Source organism: Dendronephthya gigantea, unplaced genomic scaffold, assembly GCF_004324835.1.
Source record: "Dendronephthya gigantea isolate DGI-Jeju-01 unplaced genomic scaffold, DenGig_1.0 000094F, whole genome shotgun sequence".
NCBI lineage: Eukaryota > Metazoa > Cnidaria > Anthozoa > Malacalcyonacea > Nephtheidae > Dendronephthya > Dendronephthya gigantea.
This window is the reverse complement of record NW_021163104.1, coordinates 851181-876010: the sequence shown is the minus strand read 5'-3', so window position 1 is coordinate 876010 and position 24830 is coordinate 851181. Positions and strand designations below refer to the sequence as shown.

Below are 24830 nucleotides of genomic sequence, written 5' to 3'. Positions count from 1 at the left end.
GACGAGAAAGGAGCCATGTTTTGCATAAACCTGTACCATAACATAGTTAATGAGTTGTATTGTACTTTTATTTAGTCTCCAAACCATGTTTATTCTGTTAATTGTGGTCTAATCCGAGATGAAAGTTCAAAAAATGAATCGACTAAATGAAAGTGTATTTTAAGTTGTTTATTATAATTAGAAGAATCTAATTTTCATGACAGCTATATCTTCGCTTGTCGCAGTAAATAAAAAGAGAATAGCTACGAAGGAAACAGGAAACTTATGTAATTTGAGTTTTAAAAATAGACTATATGCTTGCATGTGTATACGGGCAGATGGGCTTGGCAGACTTTCCAAACCATCAGGTAATGACGTGCACGCAATACGAGAAAGATGGTGAATTGCCAGCAGCAATATGACATGGATGAGGCACACAACTTTGAACGTTTAGTATCAGTTTGAGCAATGTTGAGGACAAAACAAAGACTTATTCTATCCAAAGTTGTCCTTCCTGTATATTCTTATCCTAGTTTCAGCTTGGTTATTTTTATTATTATTTTGCTCTCGGTCGACTCCCAGCGTCGCTTGCTGCAGGCTACATCACCCTAATCCAGGCCCTAATCGGGGACCTGCGCACAAGCTGCTAGGCTATGGTTAACCAAGACTCTGTCATTGGCACTATTGTTATATCACGTGTTGTATTCACTTAGTAATCTAATAAAACTGAATAAAATCACAATACAATCACACGAGATCTCACTGGTATATCACTTGAAAACTCTAGTCATCATCATCACTTTATTTATATCACCTCATACGTCATTAACATTATTTCAAAATCCTCGAAACGGATATATTTCTTAGTTGAATTGAAACGTGCAAAAGTATCTGATAAAGACATCCTACAATTCTACTCCACTTGAATTCGCCCTATTTTGGAATACGCTTCAACAGTGTTTCATCATGCACTGCCAAAATACCTCAGTGATGAAATTGAACGCGTCCAGAAACGAGCTCTCCGAATTGTCTATCCGTCTGCACATTACAAGGATGGATTGATCGAAAGTGGGTTAGAAACATTACACGCACGAAGGGAATCCGCATGTAAGAAACTTTTTAATCAAATTTTAGCTGATCCAAGCCATAAATTGAACGAGTTAGTGTGTAAATCGGAATCTCCCCTAACGTATGAGTTGCGTACGGAGAAACATTTTTATATCCCCAAATCTCTTACTGACCGGTTCAAAAACTCTTTTATTGTTAGTAGTTGCCTAAATAAATAATTAAATTTTATAATCTATACTGTACTGTAAATTTTTATAGCTATACTAGCTCAATTATTGTAAATAAAAACATAATTTTTAGCTTACTTTCACCTGTAATCACCACGTAATTCAGTGCTATGTAACTGCAATGTGTGTGAATTATTAAATTATCTATCTATCTATCTAAAACACGCTAGCCCCACTCAACTTTAATAATAGTTGATTTCCAGGAGGGGCGTATGAATAATACAAAGAAAAATGGAAAATAGTGCAATATTTACAAGAATAGAGATAAATCTACGAAAGACTAATCAATTATTCTATATTACAGATTAAATGGAAGGCTTGAGATTAAACGCTTGAAGTGCCTAACTTAGGTAGTTTTTTTTGCTTCTGTCGGAAGATTATTCCACATACTTGCCGGACGTAATTGAAACTGCGTTTTAAAATATTGGTTCTTGGTTTTGGTAATTTTAAATCAGTGTCATAATTTCGCAGATTATAGTAGCCCTCCAAATCTCGGAGTTTTATAAAAATTATTAGTCAGGCCCGGAGCTGAAAGTCCATTGAGAACTTTATACAACAGAACACTCTTTAATTTAGCACGTCTGACATTAAGAGTGTCTAAATTTAATTAAGAGTGTCTAAATAAAATATAGTATCCCGAAGGTCGTGGGTTCAATTCGCAGCAAGGTCAAGTAGAGTTTTTTCTTACTTGCCCGGTATGTTTTGAACGTGACTAAAAGTAGCATTTGCCCGACAAATATCGTATCGTGTAATAAAGACCATGATTCATGCGATGTGTTCATGTAAAAGTAAAACTTAATAAGTTTGAAAACGCCAACACTTCTATAGTCAGTCTACAAGAAATTTCTGTATGAACAACGCGATCTTAACGCCCAGCAGGCGTCTTGTCGACTGGTTGTACGAATAAAATGCAAATTTGTCAAACAAGCGATGACTCGATTTTATTTTTAAATTTGAATTTTGGTGATGATCATGACATCAAACGAGTATTATTTTCATCAATATGTGTGTTACCACATGCAGGCTTTAGTTAAACAATAATATTAACATCGACAAAAACCTTTTATGCTAAAAAGAAACCGTGCATGATATTTATGAGCAGCTGCCAGTGTGAGCAGGTTAAATATTTGTTGACGCCGATACAGTATTTTAGTTTTAAACAGGTGAAATGAAGTAAACTTTTTTAACTTATTGCCGTGTTTTACGGAAACATTTAAAATAAAGTGTTGAAGATAACCCAACTTTGACAAAACTGTCAAAGGGTAAAATGGCCCTGGGTATACGAAGTTTGAAGAAGAATTGACAGATGGAGAGTAAATAAATAATAAATAATAATTTAATGCTCTGCGCTATACGACTATTCATAAACTGCCAAATATTACACGTTGATATTTATTATGCAGCTTGCATTTAAATTATTTATTTGCTGTAGAGTGCTACTAACATGCATATTAGTATTTTATTACTGTTCGTCGATGCAGTTTCTACGCAAACTTACGTTGTGGTAAGTCATTTTAAATATTAAAATTTATCTCCAATGGATTGTTTCGTAAAAGGCAGCCAAAATTTTGTGTTAATTTGAGAGTTTGTAGGTTATAGATGCCCTTAGGTAACAGAAACTTCATTAAATTTGCCTCAGTTTACAACGAACGTACTTAAAAAAAGCTAGCGGTATTATCCTACATATATATGTATATATATCAACATGCCAGGAACAGTTGATGGAAAAATGAGTCAACAATTAACATATATGCACCAGCTTTCTCGACATGCAATTCAAGAGACTTGGTCTGCATGTATAATTTTTAAAAAATCTAACTCCTAGACTGAAATGAAATCGGCAGTTTGAGATTGTTACCAGGGATTGCCGCGCAATTACGACCCACGCGAAACCGAGTCTATTTTAGATGACGTATTGAATATTTTTCTTAGCTTTAGATTATTTCAAGCCGTTTAGAAATTTAGCGTGTGAAATAAGAGTCCTAAGTTAGTTAGCGCCAGGGATTAGAGAAAATAAACAAACTGTATCAATTAAGCAAACTACTGTGAATGTCAGTCACGAGTTTGTCTCAATCATGTCCCACAATTAATCTTCATCTTGGCTAAACTGACATTCGAAAAATATCTGCTAGTTCAGTATCGTTAATATAATATACGTTTAAATATTCTCGACACCAGACAAACTCTCTGGCTCTCCTGCATGCTTGGTCTTATCCGCATTGCCTCAATTCCTGCTGCTGCTTGCAGCTGACGGTCACTCTGCATGTTGCTGACTTTGTAGGAGTTGACAGTAACGGTTGCCTCCCTCCTTCCCTTAGCATAAATATGTGTTGTTTAAATCATATGTGTCAATAAAATTAATGTCGTTCTGTTTGATAAAAGAAACGAGCTAGGAGAACTATTTCTTGTAACCAAAATTATTCGAACAAAATTGTGCATGATTCACTGTGTTTAGATGATCAGAGAATAAAACTTCAGGAAAGCTTTGCACGCTTGTTTGTCTGTCAATATATAACAAAATTGCATTACATAAAAACAAAAAAATGCCGAAGAGTATAAACAAATCGTGAAATTCAACATGTATATGCATGAATAACAAGTCTGTCAAAAATTGCACGAGTGTAAACATTTTACTAAAAACTTTGCCTGCATTTTGCATCCTTGCATTCATTGTTAAAAAGGAACAGTAATAATTTATGAGCAGCTGCATGCCCAGTGGTGTAAAAGTTTAATATTTGCTGAAACAAGTGAAATGAATTAAATTATTATTTATTGCCGTATATTGTAAAGAAACATTCAAAATAAAGTGTTGAAGATAACCCAATCCTTGACATAACTGTCAAAGGTTAAAATGCAACTCATTAAATGGCTGACTTACAGTTTTCACGTTATTGTAACGATCAAAATAACTCAGCGGAAATGTAAACACAAGCATGCAAAGAACCAAACTATTAATATTTTGTTCCAAGAGATAGAAAAGATTAAGATTAACGTGAAGATGAAATATTTGAATGGAAGATTATACCGTCTAAATGTTTGACCATGACACTAATCAGTCATCATGTTCAGCACTTGTTGCCATAACAACGTAAATATTGTGGACTACAGAATTTGTTAAAAGAATAAAAGCGTTTAAAAATTAATAATGATAGCATCAAGAATATTTATCTTTATCGAATCAAAAAATGCTGTTTGGAGTTGATTTTGAAAATGACTTCTTTTAAAGTTTACATCCCTTAAATTTCCCTTTCCCAACACGCAGCACGCTACATTAGTACTCAAAGTTGAAACAGTAAAATAAGTCATGTAATTATTTTGTTTTATTTAATTCCTTTTTTACGCTATTCTAATTAATTCCAGTCTAATAGTTTTTCAAATTAAAAGCGTCCGCTTCCCTACTTATGAGTCGAAATGTAAGCCTATAGCAACTTAATTGTATTTTCATATTTTAATGAAACACAGCCAACATCATATCTCATGATCATTTTCTATTTGTCTTTTTCCAGGTCATAACTCCGAAAAATATCTTCCAGAGTTACCAAGTCAGACAAGAGACGATTTAAAGGATGTTTGTAGCGGCCAGCTTAAGCTTGCTGTTGCTTGCTATTGGAAACATTTCAGCAAACCAATGTTCCCCGACGAATTACGACATAATCATCAGAGTTGAGCAATCTTTGCGCGTTCGTTCAGTAAAAATATTGTCGCGAAACACCTTTTAAATACTCCATAAGGGTAAAACACATAAATTTTACCAAAAGCACTACTAAAACACATAAATTTAGTTGAAATTTGGACATTAATTTGCAATTGACTTGGTAAATTTTTAGGAGGTTTATCATTGCCTGCGGATGAAATAATATCAAGACACAATGTTACATCTTCAGTTGTCATGTTGGCATGTCACACTCACTGCAAAGACGAAGACAAATGTGTTGAATCCAACTACAGAACAACAAAAAATGTTGAAAATTGCCAACGGGAGATTGGATATTGATGCAAGATATTGAAGCGGTAAGATTGATAAATTAAATGATATTATAGTTTGGACTCCGTATATCAGCTAGTGAATTATCAAGTAAATCAATAAACAAGACAAAGTCAGTAATATTTAACTGTTTCGATACTGCAAAACACATTATTTCAAACATTGATACCTTTATACCGATGATAAACATGGGCAAAATATAAAAGATGGAAATGATAAATTGTCAGTATTTAGTTTCAGTATTTAACAAAGGTGTTGTTCAAAATTTGTTTACGATTTTGTTGGAAGAGCGTCATAAACCTGTTCCAAAGAAACTTGAACTCTTTGAAACTTGTAACTTTCGGCAGAAATTAACTAAAATTAATTAAACTATGGTTTTGGCAGATTTTTTTTTGTTCTGCGAAGAAGATCAAATTGTTCGCATAAAGTATCCGTAGTACAAGTCGATGTACGAATTTCAGAAATCCGTATACCTCTAGGCAAGGTATATTGACCGGTGAATTTGGTTCGCTTAATTAAGTAATTTTTCCGCCGCCCAAAATTCCGAGGCCTTTATGTCTGTGACGTCGAGATTTTAATAGCAGCAACAGTGTCAAAGGTAGCAGAAATAATTTACTAGTTTTCATCACTTTACAGAGTGTTTAGATCTTTATTATTATCACCTAACTAAACTTCTCATTTATGAAACAAAAACAAATGGCTCATATGCACTTTAACGCCTGTATTCTAAAAGCTCACTCACACTCACACTCAAACTCATTGAGTTGGAGATCTTAATCTTCCCATAACGTTTCGATGGCGGTATTTTGAGCGAGTAGGGGCTTGATCTTCAGTTATTTACCTTACATCTTTCCATCTATTCAGAGAAAACTTTCTCATTGATCAGCATTAACAATATTTATATGTCACACTCAATGAATGTGAGTGTGAGTGAGCTTCTTGAATACAGGCGTAAATGTTTAAAAACTTTTGATTCGGCGAAAAAAGCTATTTTATGACCCACGACGTGGCGACTAAACTGACACTCCCCTAGGGGTAAAATAAACCCGGAAATCGATCTTAGGGGTAATATCAGTGGGTAATTTTTCGTTTGTAAACACTTTTGTCGAAAATCACCATAAATTGCCCAAAAATGAGTGTATTTCAAGCAAAATAGATGAAAATATTAATCACAAAGCGAAATTTGGCACATTTACGCCTCTGTAAAATTTAATTTAAAAAGTATAAGATCGGCATTAAAATATCTTTGCTTATAGGAAAGCTTTTGAGATAAACAAAATATATACAAATAAAAAATTGTTTTAGCTTCAAGATAATACATTTTCTATTGGATATAATAAACTTCTTGCGGATAAAATTGAAATTTTCTTCGCGCGTCGTTTACAAACAGACGGAAGATAATTATGCGGTATTTCATGTTTCTTTTGTCCGTGTATACAGACAAAAATTGATATTAAGAAAAAAAAGAGATTACAATATATATGGTCGTAATTTTCATAATACTCTTGTATTAGTGTAATTAATGTAGTGATATATTAAAATCCATACTTTCCTAACAGCAGTGATGTTGTAATAAATTTTGTATAGGCAAAGAATGGAGTTGAAAAAGAAAACGTTACAAAGAAATCAGGTAATATATATATATATATATATATATATATATATATATATATATATATATATATATATATATATATTTATATATATCTTCGACCATCGATATTTCACTCGACTTTGCCTCGTAAAATATCGGCAGGTCTCGGAACCTCAGGACCTTTTTAAAGGAATTTTGATTAGCCATTTCCCAATCGAGTAGGGTACTGGGTCTAGTAGCAATCCGCAAAGCATCTATGGACTGTTTAGAGGGACAAACAATTTTAGACCTAAATATCCTGTCCTTCCAAACATTCCATAGATGCTTTGCGGATCGCGAGTAGACCGACTAGACCTAATCGCTACATGTACAGTCTAGTAATATCATTTGATTCACGATCAAATTTAAGAATTCCAAAATATTCAGAACTTTCAGGAATAGAAATATCTTCAAGCAAGTACTATGATTTTAAACTGGGATGCATTCGCACAGAGCTACATGCACGACGATCTTAGAAAGTTAATGAGTAAGCTACTGTTTCCCCGAGTTAAAACATCTCATTTAAGCAATTTCTATGTTCGCGTTCCGTAAAGGTAAGCAAGCAAGCGTTCAGTTCTCCAAGCTGGCAACTTTAGTGCGATATTAAACGTTTCTCCAATAAGAGCTTGCTATTCTACAGTTGTAGGCAATGGGGAACTGTATTTTAACGATTGTTTCGTTCAGTAATGAGACTTTGCGTTCGTTTAACGCCTTCGGTGAATGTTAACTAATTGGGCTGGGGACTAGGACCTTAGAGGCAGGGCCGTAATTTGGGTGTTGAGCTGGGGGGGTGCAGGGAAATTTTGCCCGACGAAAAAAACAAGTAAGGGCGTGGCCCAACAGCAAACATGAGACGTGAGCAGCTACTATTCAGGTCTCTGTTGATAAAAAGACATTTAACAAAACCATTAAAAAATTATATTTGCTATTGGCTTCAAGAAGTAGAATTACTAAAATACATTTATTTTAGATAAATAAACAAGCAAACTTGCAATGATTAATTTCTATAATTACAGTAATTTTATCTTGAGTTATCGACTCTTTTCGCTGCCCAAATCTTGTGAACGGAGTTTATGTAAATTATTATCCGTGATGTCCTTTTCAGTAGCAAGAATGAGTAAATCATCCAGCCGTTCACCTTCCATTGTCGATCGCAAAGCGGCTTTGATAATTTTCATCTTACCAAATGATCTTTCGTTCGTAGCAACACTCACTAGAGCAGTATAAAGCATTCGTACGCACTTTTAGACGTTATGAAAAATGCTCTCCGACGTCACGGCATCAAGACACATAGGATGAACTGCGACTGAAGGTTTACTTTTATAAAAAGTGTAGTGCATTAACCATTAACATTAACCTTTTTGGTTTTTATTAACATTTAAAGTAGGAAACTTATGTAATTTCAGTTTTAAATATAGACTTTGTGTGTATAGAAAGTGTGGCTGTGCTGGGGTAGATGAGCTTGGCAGACTTTAAGACCGCGAGGTAATGACTTGCACGCAATACGAGAAAGATGGTGAATTGCCAGCAGCAATATGAAGAGGATGAGCACACAACGTTCAACGTTCAGTATCAGTTTGAGCAATGTTGAGGACAAAGACTTATTCTGTCCAAAGTTGTCCCTCCTGTATGGTCTTATCCGCATTGCCTCAATTTCTGCTGCTAATCTGGAAATTGCATTGTGATTGATTTAAGCAACCGATAACTTTTACCAAAAAATTCTTTCGAATAATAAACGGAGGATCGAAGACGAGTTTATAAATTTTATTTACGTATCAATAAAAGGAGAAAACACGAGAGTATCAATCAATGGACCATTCGCAATACTTTTGTCGTGAGTTGGAGTTACATGGCTTTCATCAGGATTACTTCTAATTGTCGCGGCAACCTCGAGTGGGTACAGCTTTTTGATTGAACGGTTATTGTGGCCTGTGCTCGTTCTGATATTTGCTGCACGGACTAATCCATCTTTGGCAGTGATGAGACTGCCAACCACAGCTAGTCTCCAGTTGATGCGCTTCGTATCGTCATGTACCTGGACAACGTCGCCCACCTTGACACAAATCTGGTTTGCTCCGGTTGCCTGGTGGAATTCGCGGAGTGATGTCATATATTCTTTCTGCCAGCGGTTTCAGAAGTGGTCGATTAAATCAGCTCTCCTTTTTGCAAGGTGTTGAAATAATGTGGGTTCTTCATTGAAGGTTGGATCGCACAATTCGTCATCGGCAAAGGGTGCGGTAATGCTGTTATTCTATGACCGTAAAGGAGATGGGAAGGTGTCAAGGGTTGTTCATCTTCGATGTTGGATGAGACGAAGGTTATTGGGCGGTCGTCCAATATTGCCTCGATTTACATACATACATACACATACATATTTTATTTAAAACACGGTAAACCATTCATTAAAATACATGTGAAGTTGATAAATTTCTCTAAACTTATATAAATTATAAAACTACTGTTCTACTAGGTTGCCGTGTGGGAGTCGGATTAAGCTAAATAGAATTACAATTAATGGTCAAAGATCTTTTAAATGAAGAATCCACTATAACATATCGAAGGAGCGTTTAGTCATAGCATAGTCAGTTTTAGGTTTAGGAACGAATAGTTTGCCATTTGAATCTCTGAGACTATAGTGATTAACTCTAGTGACAAACAAATCTTGTAAATACATAGGTGTTAAATTGTTCCTGACTTTATACACGAGAATCGCTTTTTGCATTTTATGGTTAACATGCAAGTTATTCCATCCAAGTACGAAAGGCGTTTAAGTCGTTAACCACCGTTTAACTCGTTATCCACCGTATAAAATTTATACGCTTGAAAAATCGCGTTGTACGAAGCCCGTTTAGCGCTATCCACCGGTTAAAATTTAGCTAAACGGTGGATAAATTTAAACGGTCTCCCGAGACCGTTTAAATCGCTATCAGGCGGATAAATAATTGTGTGTTGTCAATTTTTATAACAAAAATTAAATAAAATGGCGTTGTACAAATTTCAAATTACCTGGCGTCCATTTTTATGCGCTTCCAAGAGTAAATGAACGAGCAGATAGAGTTTACAGACGTGAAATCGACAACACATTACAATATTATGATGACAATGAGCTGCGTAGACGCTATCGTTTCGGCAGACAAACCATTGTCTTCATAGTCAATCTCCTAGAAGACGAAATAAGTCCCACAACAAACAGAAGCCATGCCGTGTCCGCCACAAACCAAGTCTTAATAACACTTCGATTTCTTGCCTCGGGAAGCTTTCAGCAGGTGACCGCAGATACTCTTGCCAGCTTAGATAAATCCACTGTCTCTCGTGATAATACGCCGTGTGACCCTTGCTCTTTCCCGTAAAGTTAACCAGTTCATACGATTTCCACAAACACAAGATGACCGAGACACCGTAAAACTAGGTTTTTACGAGATTGCCAATTTCCCTTGTGTAATCGGTTGCGTTGATTGCACTCATGTAAAGATCCTAGCACCTTCACAAAACGAACCGGACTTTGTGAACCGAAAGAGGGTACACAGTATAAATGTCCAAGGAATTTGTGATCACAAAGGTAAAGAAATTAATACTTTTAATGTTTCACATTTGCGCATGCATGTACTTTGAATTTGTACTTTGTTAGTACCGGAAGTGATTAATATTCATATTTACTAAAATATTTCATTTTATTCGATTATGTATAATTTTAAAACATGCCCATTGATTTATATTTTTTACCATTTTATACTGTAGGAAAATTCACTAACATTGTAGCCAAATGGCCAGGCTCAACCCACGATAGCCACATATTTCGAACATCCTCTATTGCCCACGATTTAGCGGGAACCAATATGGAGAATAGTGTTCTCTTGGGCGATAGTGGCTACGCCTGCATGCCATTTTTGACGACCCCCTACCCAGAACCAGAAACCTATTCACAGCGCCGATTTAACCGTGCCCACAGAGTCACTAGGTGTCTCATTGAAAGAACCTTTGGTGTCCTAAAACGGCGTTTTCATGTCCTTCATGGTGAAGTTCGTATGTGCCCCAAAAGGGTATGTGCCATTGTTGTTGCCTGCTGTATCCTACACAACATTGCCATTGAACATGGTGAGCCACTGGATGAAGAAGAGGAGGAACCCTTAGTAGAGGAGATTAACAACTACTATGATGGTGTTGATACTGGAACAGCAGTCAGAAATCACATTGCAGCAACATACTTCTAACTTAATCAAACATTTTAATATTTAAATGTTAACGTTAATAATTGCCAGGAATTATTATACACATACAACCAATTATTATGTACATACAATCTGGTAAAATATGGATTATTAAAATATATACTCATTTAAAAGTGCATTATATAGGACAAGTGTTACTGATGATACTTAGTGATACTTGCTTTCTTCTCGGTTACTTCAAGTTTTAATTTTTCTTGCAATAATTGAATGTTTTGAACTTCAAAAGTAATTTTCTGTTTTTCCAACATAAGGACATCCAGTTGTGCCCTCTGGATATCCTGAGAGGTGACCTTTCTCCTCTTTTTTTTTCTGCTCCTCCCTGGCCTCTCCCACTGACATTGGCACCTTTGATACCTCCTCCACAATGGATAGTGATTCCTCTTCCACAATGGATGATGGAGTCTTGTCAACATCAATGGCAAATGATGGTGGCACATCACCAACAGTAGGAAAAATTATGTCCAAAATATTCCCAAGGTTGTTCTCCTTCTCCACAAGTGTTTCCTCATTCAAATCATCGAGATTTATAGTTGTTCCTGCAACAAAAGTGAATATATCATGAACAATATTTTTCATCAACATATTAATTTTATAAAATCATAAAAAAAGGAAATTGTTCATTATGTTTGTTTCCAGAAATCACCAACGCAATGTGTTAATTCTGGTTAAAGTAATTAATACATTCTGTTCTTATATTTATATATGAATTCAGTATTTTTTGAAATTGAAATTTTATGCAAAATAGTGAAAATACTTTATCTTTATACTACTTATCTATTATATAAAATATTGGCAACAATAATCGATGTACGTTATGTTTACGATGTAATATATGTTCATTACAACAAGAAAATGCAGCGCAAAAAAGGTGCAGCAACAACGAGGAGCCATTTGAAATTCAGGGTCTACTCCGATACCACTTATATAAACGCCCGGCATATTTATATTTTTTCGTACTCACCAGATTCAATTCCGCCTTTTATTCCACAAAAACCAGGTTCATCCCCAAAAACCTCAATTATTCTTTGACTCGTGGGCTTGAGACCGGAATCAGGCTTTCCTCCTCCTGTCTTTGTCGTTGTTTTTCTTTCTCTTCCCATATCTTTTCGAGCCTCAACTTTCATCGCTCGCCACTTTTCCCTCAAGTCATTTGGCGTTCTTTTTGCCACACCAAGTGCATTGATGGTCCGCCATCATTTGCCAAACTTCATTTTTCTTTTTGTTTGTTATGGTGTTTGAAAATTTCTCCCGAATGGTCTCAATATTTTCTTCAGCAAACTGTAAGATTAGCGCGCATTCAGCGGCAGAAAAATTTGGCTTTCGCACTCTTTTTGCTGACTCCATCTTCGCTTTAAAAATTAAAATTTCCCGCTCTTCGGCCGCATATAGCAACACCTAGCAACCACTGGGAATAACCGGTTTTAACCTGTATTAGCTTGTTAAGATTGAGTTTATCCAGCGGATAGTTACACGCGAGACTAAACGGGCTTCGTACAACCCAGTTTTAACGACCGTTTAACTATCCGCAGGATAGGAAATTTATACGGTGGATAGCGACTAAACGCCGTTTAAGCTAAACGCCGTACGAACAACCGGCCCCAGAGCTAGAGGAGGCATCATTAGGAGAGCAAGTTATAACACGTGCAGCTCTATTTTGGAGTTTTTGAAGTTTGTCGCTCAATTTACTACTAATACCGTCCAAAACAGGAGCACAATAGAAAAAACATGGCTCGATTAATCCCTGATACACTCTAACTGCTGTATCGTGATTGACATAACTTCTTATTCATTTTAAAGCACTTATTCCGGGTGATACTTTTTGAGAAATATCTTCAATATGTTTTTTTCCAGGTCAAATTTTCGTCATTAGAAAGTCCTATCCATATATAAGTAAACGAGTTAGATACTGCATATGTAGGTTTAATAAAAGAGATGGGATCAATATTTGAGTTATCTATGTTGCTTGCAAGATTTTTACCTATCGAAGTGAAAGTATGAATTAAAAGCACTTGCAATAACAAGTGGATCAGTTATCACTCTGTCTGATTGTTTAATTTATTTAACTGAAGCTACGTTACTAATTTTACGAAAACTTGATTCATTTCCGAGCGAACAAGATACACGTACGAGTGATCCACTTATACCAAGCTTATACCAAGTTGAGACTGATATCTTGTTCGGGGTGTTTGTAACACAGAGATTAAGTAAAGACTACTAAGTATTAGTCACTCGTGTTGGTTTCTCAATAAGTTGAGTAAGATTGTAAATTTTGAAAATATCCAAAAGGTCAAGAGTATTAGCGTAGGGCGTTTTAGCTGATAAATCACAATTTAGGTCACCGAGTAGATACATTTCGGCGTTTTCAGAATCAATTTTATCAATTATCTGCTGGAAGAGAGAGAATAGATGCTGTGCAGAGTTAGGGGATCTATACAAAGTCCCTACCGGAAGAGGATTAGAACGAAAGCTAGAAATCTGAACAAACAGTAGCTCAAGTTCGGAGTTTACTATATCACTATGGACTTTATTAAAGTTTAAATTACTTCTAACATACAAACACACCCCATGCACCGCCGTTACGACCAAGGTGTTGTCTATCACCTCTAACAACGTCGTAACCGGGGATTTGAATTTAGTTATTTGTAATCGAGGAATCCAGTTTTGTTTCGTTAATTGCTAGTACATCAATGTTTGACCTTATACTTTGTTTATAAATACGTAACTGATGAATGTGGGCATGAGACTGCTAATATTTAAACATGCAACAGACAGCCCACGACTACGAAAATTAAATAAAGACTTGGCATTAGAATTCGGCCTCGAAGAACGACTAGCTACCGTAGTAACCGACTCCCCAGTGGCATATTCCTAGCTTGATTTGATATAGTTTGATATGTTCTTAGCTAGTAGAGATGTTCCTTTATAATTCAAGTGTTAGCCTCCTGGGGCCGGTTGTTCAAAAGCAGGTTAAATTTAACCCTGGATTAGTGCTAAACCTGGGTTAAAATCCTTAACCCTAGGTTAGCTAAACCTGGGTTAAAACTGTGTTGTTCAAAGCAGGGTTAGTGGTAGGGTTAGTTAACCCAGGGTTAAAATATTTAACCTAAGATTAAATATATTTTAAGGACTAAATTGGATATAAGAACGTTTTCGATTGGTCAATAAACGAGCGTCAAAACTTTACCCGACGAGGATATATTGTCAGTCGAAAGATTATATGCCGTGAGGGCAGGGTCGCAGGAACGTTGTTTTGAACAGCAATTTCCGTGCATGGAATTTTGGAAAGATTCGAAATGAAAGGCCATTTTGTATAATAAACAATGTCGATGTGAAACAAAATTAAGCAAATTATATATAAACAATCTATAATCTATTTTAAAATTTCAGGCATTCTTTGATCATTCAAAATTCAGGAACAAACGTAGCCTTACCACTTGCTGCCAATCAAAAGAATCGAATTTTGGCATCCGAAACAAATATTTCGATTACGATGTTTCAATTTGTACGGTTGTATTCATTTATCGTGTATTGCGTTGAAGCGAAGATAAATAAATCAATACGTCAGCCGAAACCGAACGAAGTCAAACTTAAATAATTCTTTGCTGTCGAAATTATTCGTAAAACCTTTCAAAAGTGTTTAATTCATGACGAATTATACGTGTTTACATGTTTCAGCTCCTTATTCATCCATTTTGAATCGAAGTTAACTCAGGATTAAAAAGTTAACCCACCTAGCTAGCAGGGTTAATTTTTTAATCAATTTTAACCCAGGGTTAACGCTAACCGAGCTTTGAGCAACGCAAATCAACCAAGGTTTAAAATTTAACCCTGGGTTAGGCATTTTTAACCCTGGGTTAGCGTTAACCGGCTTTTGAACAACCGGCCCCTGAGTTCAAACAAGTTGCATTAATAGATTTATGATCAATAAACTTCCACTTACCTTTGCTGCAAATAGCATTATTTAACTTGTTTGTTTCGTTAACTTTGGTTGATAAACCTGGCTTGTCTGATCTTGTCAATAAGCTTGATATAACTATACTTCTGTTGTTGACGAATCTTCTTGGATTTGAGTTGATATAATTATTCGCAATCCCTTCCGCTACACGATTAGGAGATAATTTCTTTAGGTCATTTGTGTCAACATGCAAAATAAGTAATAATATAACTTTTTGAGGCTCTTTCCGGATAACTGGTTTAGTATAATCTTTTATATATCTGAAGTAGTGGCACCGGCAAAACTTAATTTTAGCAACAACATGATTCTCTGGCGTGGAAAGACGGCATCCTTGTAGATTTTTCAGCATCGTTTCACCAATAACTATCACTTTCTTCGCGTGGTTATACGTAATGATTTCCCCTTTGTCGAATCATGCTCAATGCTATAAACTGAATTAGTGGCATGTTAATTTGACCGACAATTTACTGTGTTTGAACTCAATGAATTAATATCTATGTTATTTTGCTCTTGAATATTAAATGACTGATTTGACTGCCCAGCTGGGTCGTTAGAATTTGAATTCGTATTTGTTGAGGGATTAACAGCCAGTGGCGTAGCCAGCCTGACGATTCTGTCCCACTATGTAAATTTCGAGTTATTATAATTATTAATGTCTTTAGAAATCTAATGTTTTCACAGTCAGTAAAGACAAAAATATTAGCATAGAGGCGGAAAAATCGACAGGCTGGCTACGCTACTGTTAACGGCATGATTTTTCTGTAGATGATTCTTTCCCTAATAGTTGACAAAGATTTCTTCTTTTTATAATTGCGTTTCAACTCTTTTGCTTTTGGCGAAGACAGACTTTCTTCAACAAAAAATTAGACGAATCCTTATTTTTGTTTACCGCGGTTGACTTCGGATCTGAATCATTAATTGAGGATTTTGATGGATGTTTTGCCGCTCAATTATTCTGAATTTGAATAAGTCTAATGGCAATTAACAGACTAGATTTTTCTTCTTCGAGGCACTTGATACAAGAGTTCAGGCCAGACACAACACAATTTAGGCTATTGCATGAGCTCTTCTTTTAGATTGATGTTATCATTCCTGAGCGACGAGTTTTCCTCCTGTAGGTTTGCGTATATTAAAACGGTGTCCGAACTACCGGGACAGCAATATTTTAAATTTGCAAAATGTTCATATATACGGCCAAATTTGTTGCTACAAATGGCAGCCAGTTCATCAATTTTTGAGAGTAGCGTTGCTTGTTGCGACTCGTCTTTGACACTCAAATTATTTTCTCGGTCATCGCTATCAAATTTAGTCGCTTTTCTTGCCTCACTAAACAAACTCTCAAACGATTTTGGTAAACACTTATCTGGGTTGTGCCTCAGTATAACCAGCTTCTTTGATCTTTGCCATTTTACTGAAAGTTATATTGCGTATACCTCGTGTAAGGAGGTCGGCGAGGCTCTCAGCTGATGGACAATAGTGCCTGGGAAAGTTGGTGGTGGCAGACGTGATTTCTTTTACACGGTTGGAGACGAATCTGTTGAGTTCCTGACTTGACGATATAGCCAATGTAGAACGATCTGGCTGTCAGACACCAGGTACACTGTAGACGGTAGGAGAATGGCTCGAAGGTATGAGTACAATCTTGAACCGTTTACGGCTGCCATTAACTCAAATCGTGGTAATATTAGTTTCTTCAGCGTGGCGATTCGGGATTTGGATGGAACTATTGATGCATTAGTTCCATCAGAAATGTGGGCAGTTGCTCCGTAGGCCTTGACACGTCAGAAAAGCCTTGACGCGTCAACAAAGATGTGAAATATGTGGTGGATGGCCAGGTTGGCGAGAATGGAAAGTATCGACTTGGGAATTAGGTTTCGCTTGCAGTGTCCAAGTCTTTTGCCAGGGTTAACTAATTCTTTTGGATTTCATATATGGGGTTCCAACTAAGTTCGTCTTTCCATAATTGTTGGAGTAGAATGTTGGTTCGTAGTGTAACTGAAGTAAGCAGTCCGAGTGGGTCGTATATCTTAGAAGATTCGTGAAGGATTTCCTTTTTGGTCATGTTGTTGGTGTCGATATCACTGGTGGTATGACTGTGCTGAAACTGGAGTGATATGAGATAAACTGATTCAAAATACGAATATTAAAAAAAATGATGATTATTCATCAAAAACACAGTCAAATAACGTGTAGGAAAACATAGAACATAATTTAATCTATTTTTATATCATTTTTATCTATTTCTATCTATTTAGTTTTACTGCTGGAACACCAAACTCTGGTAGCTACATTTTAAAAATATATTTTCATAACTGCATAATATTCATTAAATTTTCATCAGTGCACAGAAAAGAAACAATTCTTTTGAAACCTTCGACTAGACTAGAATGGTAAAAAAAACAGTCTATAGAAACCAATCACCTTATTATAAAACCATGCATCTGGTTTCATCAAGAATGGAGAGAACTTAATTTCTATATGCTGTATATATCTCATTCTTATAAGACAGAGTAATGTCAGAGTAATGTAAAGATATATTTAGGTAAACAAATGTGCTTGACAGGGGATCACGAGGTTGACCTTATTACATCATGCTAAATCTGATTACCAGAAATTCTCGAAGAGAAATAGTTCATTACGTAATTATATGAAAAAAATGGCAAATCAGTCGAACATAAAATTTCTAAATTTTAATTTTGGTGATGATCATGAAATAAAACGAGTTTTATTTCCTAAGGGACGCACTTTAAATAATAACGTTAAAACACATCTTTAGCCTTGCTTCGATCATTTCAAAATAAAATGATAAAATACCATAGTAAAAGGATATCTTTTTGCTACACTATCAGGCTGAATACATGTTTAACATTCAGTCATGTTTAATAATTCAACAAAAAGATTGCATCAGGAATATTTATTTTTACACAATCGAAAAAATAATGCTGTTTGGAGTTGATTTTGAAAATGATTTGCTCTAAAGTTTACATCATTTGGACTCGTCTTAGCGACGATGTAAATTTCCCATACCCAACATTACCTGTTACGCACAGACATAGTTATCATTATAAATTATTCAAGTATGCATACCTAACGTTTACGTTATCGGATTATTCTCAAGTAGAAATTAAATTAAAGAGGAAAGCACTATTTAACATGCAGCGTGCCCACTGCCATTATATAAAAGTCGGAGTTGAAAACAGTAAAATAACTGTATATAATTGTCTCGTTTTACTTAATTACTTTTTGCGCTGTTTTGATTGACTCAAAACCGAACTAGTTGTTATCGCAAAAATGCAAGATTAAGATACTTCAAACTCGTCTTCAGACTTCACATTACGTGCACAATCATCGAGTGACATATTTTTAACGTGAATAAATAATATTATCATCACAATACATATACGATGGAAGACAGGCCTTGGGTACGGGTTTGAAGAATTGGCAGTCCATAAACTGCCAAATAAGAGACGTTAATATTTAACATGCAGCTTGCACTTAAATAATTTATTTGCTACTAATAACATGCATATTAGTTTTTTATTACTGTTCGTCCATGCAGATTCTACAAACCAACTCCTAAAAAAAGTCCTGAATATGAAATAATTTCCAATATATCTGGTAAGTGATTTTAAACATTAAAATTTATTTCCACTGATATTGTTATGCAAAATGCAGCCAAAAATTTGTGTTAATTTGGAAGTTTGTAGGTTATAAAGCGCTTTGATAACAGAAACTTAATTAAATTTCCATCGGTTGACAACAAATATACATAAGATTTCTAGACTTGAAATTCAAGAGACTTGGTCAGCATGTATAATTTTTAAACAATACAATTCTCAGACTGAAATGCTGTTTGAGATTGTTGCCAGAGATTGCCGCGCCATTACGACCCGCACGAAACCGAGCCTATTTTAGATGACGCATTGAATATTTTTCTTAGTTTTAGATAATTTCAAGCCGTTTTGCAATTTAATGTGTGAAATAAAGGCCCACACAAACAAAGACGCGTTTTCAATGTTTTTCTTTTTCCAAAACCAAATAAATTTTAACCTATCATAATAATCTTGAACATTACTTAACGATAGTATCTTTGACTGCTCTGGAGTTCATACACTCCAAAATTTGCTACTTGAATTTAATTTACATGCTTTAAAAACTTAAAATTCGCGTAGCGTTGCCAAATCGCGTCCGGTCCTAAGTTTCCTAGCGCCAAGCATTACAGAAAATAAATGTTATCCGCATTGCCTCAATTCCTGATACTTGCAGGAGACGGTCACTCTATGCATTTTGATGACTTTATAAATTGTAGGGGTTGACAGTAACGGTTGCCTCCCTCCTTCCCTGAACATAAATGTGTGTTGTTTTAAACATATGTGTTGATAAAATAAATATCGTTCTGTTTGATAAAAATAAACAAGCGAGGAGAACTTGTCGCGATACATTTTACTAAAAACTGTGCCGATATTTACGGCGCGACGTTGTGTGAAATTTGTAAAAACATTTATAAAAACATTCAATTTTCAACTAGAGTTCCCTTAAAGAACAAAACCCCGAACCTCGCTCAATGCCACTAAAAGTGAGAAAATGCGAAACTCGAATGCTATCATGTATAATTACATGAGTGAATAAAATGCAAATCAGTCAAACATGAAATTTTTCAATATAAATTTTGGTGATGATCATAAAACGAATTGTTTTCATGAATATATGTGTTACGACGTATTTTTGTAAAATAATAACATTAACATACATTCTTAGCTTGGCTTCTATCATTTTAGAATAAAACTGATGATAAAATACCATAATAAAAGCACATCTTTTTGCTACACTATCAGGCTAAATAGATGTTTAACATTCAGTCTGGTCAAGTTTGAACCAAAAGATTGCATCAGGCATATTTATTTTAACCCAAGCGAAAAATGCTGTTTGCAGTTGATTTTGAAAATGACTTGTTTTAAAATTTAAATCCCTTGGACTTGTTTTAGCGACGAATTAAATTTCCCTTTCTCAACATATCTTTTATGCACAGCTGCCTCAGACTTAGCCTTTACGTTATCGGATAATGATAACGAGTAGTAAAAAACGGCCAGCTTATTCTCAAGTCGAATTTAAATTAAAGCGGAAAGCATTATTTAACACGCAGCGTGCACACTGACATGAGGGAGCTTTAGCAGTGACTACTAGTACGACTACGACACAGTTATGATATACAGTTATCCAACTCGCGGCAGAACCCTTTGATGTTGCTGTCCCCCTGCCTACGCCATTCCACGCGCCTCGCAAATTGCTCTGGCAAATGTATTTTGACTCTAAAGTAAGGGAAAAAGGTGTTCGAAAGACGAAAAATGTTAATATTTTAAAGCTGACTCTATCGATCTCCATTTTGCGCCTAAATTTTAAAACCGAACGGTGAATGGTTGTTTTTTTGTAAAAAATATATGCGTTAGGCTAAAGAGGTAAGAAATACAAGCACGAATGATTTTCTTTATGAATATCAAGCTGATGGCCAACATCGTCGCCGATTATAAATTAGGCAGTTATTTTTCCATCCAAAAAACATCTGAGCTGATCTTAAAACAAGCATGATTGATGCGTTATTTCTACAATTCAAACACACGAAAAAATTTCTTTGAAAGTAATTTATTTTGCCATAAAACTAGCAAAAACTACATGTTTTTTATTCGAATCTTGAACTTAAATTCAAAGGATTTACAATAAATAAATGCAACTTTTACCTATACATACAATACTTTTTACATGAGTATAAATCCAACTTCACACACAAATGGTAAATGCTAACAGATATTAATTTCAGTTCATACATGATTGTAATATTCATGAAGGACATGCAAATTAATTTCCAATCTAATCTATGCAATGCTGTGTGGCTTCTATGAGAAGATTGAAAGCTATCTTCCAATTTTTGGATGTGAATATAATGAAAAATATAAATATTTTTTGCTCTGAAACTCTAATATAGTGATGAACTCAATGTGTCCTAACCTTCTCTTAATCCCTTTTACATGGAGTTTTAATGTTGTAGAATGTGCATTGCATGGATAGATTCAAGAACAAGGCTTTTTGTTGAGATTAATTACAAGAATGAATTTAGACCAAGCCTAAATAATTTGAGCAATTAATGCATAAGAATGGTAATATAAAAGCTTACCTATATATGAATAACATAAATTTCTTATGAGTTATTATGCTATATGTGAGACCTCATAGAGTCCAAAACATTGCTAATGGACTAAGTTTTTTCAACATTATATAATTTAAATACCTCTTCTTATAAATTAAAGGCTCAACAGTATTGTTCATCCTTTATTTTCCTTCCTGGTGACCTTTTCAAAATACGAAACAAAACATGTCAAAAATAGTGGACACATGCAATGTCAATTTTACCACTTTGGCGCATTTTTCCTATGTTCAATCTTAATACTAATAAAACGACTATAGATAAAACTTTGATTTAAGCCTAATTTCAGGGTGTGAGGATACCCTAATTTTCGAGCTTTACTTCAATGAAGATAGGTCGATTTGCAATAAAATTCGTTATTAGAGCCTGTAGAGGTATATTGACAACTGTGTCATCCGCAAGATTGAGCTTTAGAACCACTTCTGAGACATTTCACTGACCTTTTAATTTATGAAGAACAAATGTGACTTACTTTTTGAACTCAGCTTGAATCCAACCAGCTCTGCAGCTGTGGCAAAAATCCTGTATTTGGTGTCGAGATGCAATTATTTGATTTTTCGCCAGCAAAAATACATTCCATTTCGTAATAGATTTCCACGCATTTTAGTTTATCGTAAACCGCTTTTTTTTCTCAACAACAGTAGCGAATTTTTAGTGAACATGCTTTAGAGTAAATAGCAAAAATATTGCACTAAAGTCTGTATTTTTTATTGTTCTTCGAAGCGAAAATGCGAATTGAAGACGAAATAAGCCCGCAATTTTCGGTCAGCGCGAACAAAATGCTCACCTGTTACCACAGCCTAGTCCCTAGGCCTCTTATGAGGTCATTATACACGCGGCAAGGCGGGAACTGAGAGGCCTGGAACAAAATATGTTTTGTATTTTCGCTCACTGAGTAGTTGAGGATCAAAGAGAAATGTTATTTACAACAAATTAGACAAAATTAATAACGAGTATCTGGAGTCAGTAGCGTAATCAGCCTGACCATTTGTCCCGCTATGCTAATATTTTGGTGTTCATTGACTGTGAAAACAATAAATTTCTATAGACATGAATAATTATAATAACTCGAAATTTACACCGCGAGACAAAATCGTCAGGCTGGCTACGCCACTGTCTGGAGACTTGTTTTATGGCCATTCCGATGTTAAAATGAAAATTAACATATCTACATAAAATTATGTAAATAAAACTTAAACTCATCTCCACACCATGTGGAAACGTGAATAAACCACGTGAACAATCATCGAGCGACAAATACGTATACAATAGATACAATGGGAGACAGGCCCTGAGTACGAGATTTGAAGAATTAACAGACTGATTTAAGTATATTTCGCCCCAAACAGACTTGCCACGTAAAATGATAATGACATAATGCAACAAAGCCCTGGCATTTTTCAATTGTCGCTGGAGTAATGAATAAAAGATCCATTGCATGTTTGGGACTACAAATAATGAGAGTAAATTCATTTATTGCTCGGGGGAAACTAAATAATCCCTCAATAAGGGTCGTCAATATTCAATATGCAGCTAGCACGTACGTGCCTTAAATAATTTATTTGCTGGTGTTAAAATGTATATTAGCTACTGTTTCCCCGGTTTCTACGCAAACAAGCTGTTTCAAATAGTGTCCCTAAATAATTTCCAGTATATCTTGATCACAGTTGTGGTAAGTCATTTTAAACATTAAAATATATTTCTAATGAATTGTTTCGAGAAATGCAGCAAAAGGTTGGGTTATTTTAGAACGTTGTGGGTTATATAGATGCCCTTTGAAAACAGGGACTTAATTAAATTTTCCTGATTTAAAAAGAAGGTAGTTAAACGTCAAAAGTGGCTGGCAGTATGATGTTATTTTAGATGATGCTTTCAATATTTATTTGCTTAGGACTATTCTTCCAAACAGGGGAGTAACTAGAACGATAATTGGGGGGGGGGTGAATATTCATATATTCAGTTCTGCCCGACGGATTTCTATTTTAAGCTATTGCAATTACAAAAGAAATCCGTAGGGCAGAACTGGATATATGAATATTCACCCCGCCCCAATTATCGTTTTAATTACGCCACTGCTTCCAAAACGGTTAAAATTTAAGTGTGTGAAATATCAGCGTACTTTTATCTTGTAAAGTCGTTCACATGCAGCAACACTTAGTTGCCTAGAGCCGTGAGAGAAAAATAAACAAACTGTATCAATTAAAGCAAAATACCTGCATGCTTATGCAAATGAATGTCAGTCACAAGTTTGCCTCAATCATTCATCTCCATCTTGGCTAAACTGTAACATTGTAATATCGTTATAATATATGTTTAAGTATTCTCCCCATGCACGAGGCAAAAATCTCTCGCTCTGCTGCATGGTCTTATCCGCATTGCCTCGATGCCTGCTTCTTGCAGGAGTCGATCACAGGTCACAGGCATGAGACTATTGCATCGCCGTTTAAATATTTTGGGGTATTCTCCTCACGGATAATCTGAATATGGCGAAGTGCTGGATTTTAATCATTTGCCAAATTAAAATTTTGCTCCATGCAATTTAAGCAGTAAATATATATTTCTATAATTACGGTTCATTCCCGGGCATTTCTCATCTAAACTGAATAACCCTGGCTTAATTTCTATTTTCATTGCAGGAATATCCCTTCTTTGAGCAACTGAAAGTTGAAGAACCATGCAATTAAAACATTTCTTATTCCTATATGCACCATGTATATCACTTGTACTCTTAAATGTTATATCAAGTGAAACAAGTGTAAACATTTGCTACAATTCTAGTCTTGAAGGTAAAGTAAAATTTATATCAACATAATTATTGTTGGAATCTTTGAAAGAAACATGCATTTAAGGTCATTACGTTTACGTTGTTCTTCAGATACGTTGGAGATTTTTTTTAGTTAACTGTCCCTGCATCTATAGCTACTGAGTGATAGAAATTAACAATGAAAATTAATTCATCACTCTTTTGTCAATCATCGAAGTATAAATCTATTCATGCATGAAAATGTGGGACAGATCAGTGATTTGTAAACATAATCCACGTATCTGATGTGTGGACAAAATCAAATGAGGGGAATGTCAGAAAATATATCACAATGTCAGAACCCTCTGCACTGCACGAGAATATATGTCAGTAAAACCGAGAATTTCCACTTCTTTCTATATCCGTTCACTATCCGTCTATCCCTCCATTTACACTGTGCTCAATTTATTAGCTATGAACGCACTTGATCATTGTCCTTTTTACGAAAAACTTCACGAAAGATTTTGAATTAAAAAAAAAGAAAATAACACAAACCAGACGAAAAATAAATGAAGAATGTCCTCTCAATAAATATTTCAAAGTTATCTATCTGCCTATATACCTACCCAATGACCTACTCACCTACCCAACTACCTACCAACCCAATAACCCACCTAACCAAACACCCACCCACCAAGGCACCTACCTTGGCAATGTGAAGGTTTTCCTAAAAATTATTTTACGCTTTAGGGTTCAGACTGAATGTAACAGTTGTTACGAGAAAAGTTGTTTCTGAATGGATAGATTGCGTA

The 24830-nt window shown here is 35.2% G+C and overlaps 1 protein-coding gene and 1 pseudogene across 1 annotated transcript; both read left to right on the top strand.

The window, feature by feature from the left end:
* The first annotated feature begins 6853 nt into the window (after positions 1-6853).
* LOC114533751 lies at positions 6854-10504 on the top strand (annotated as a pseudogene).
* A 224-nt stretch (positions 10505-10728) lies between these two features.
* LOC114533750 (putative nuclease HARBI1) lies at positions 10729-11103 on the top strand. The gene has a single exon (XM_028555344.1). The coding sequence runs from the start codon at positions 10729-10731 to the stop codon at positions 11101-11103; it is 375 nt and encodes a 124-aa protein (XP_028411145.1).
* Positions 11104-24830: the final 13727 nt, after the last annotated feature.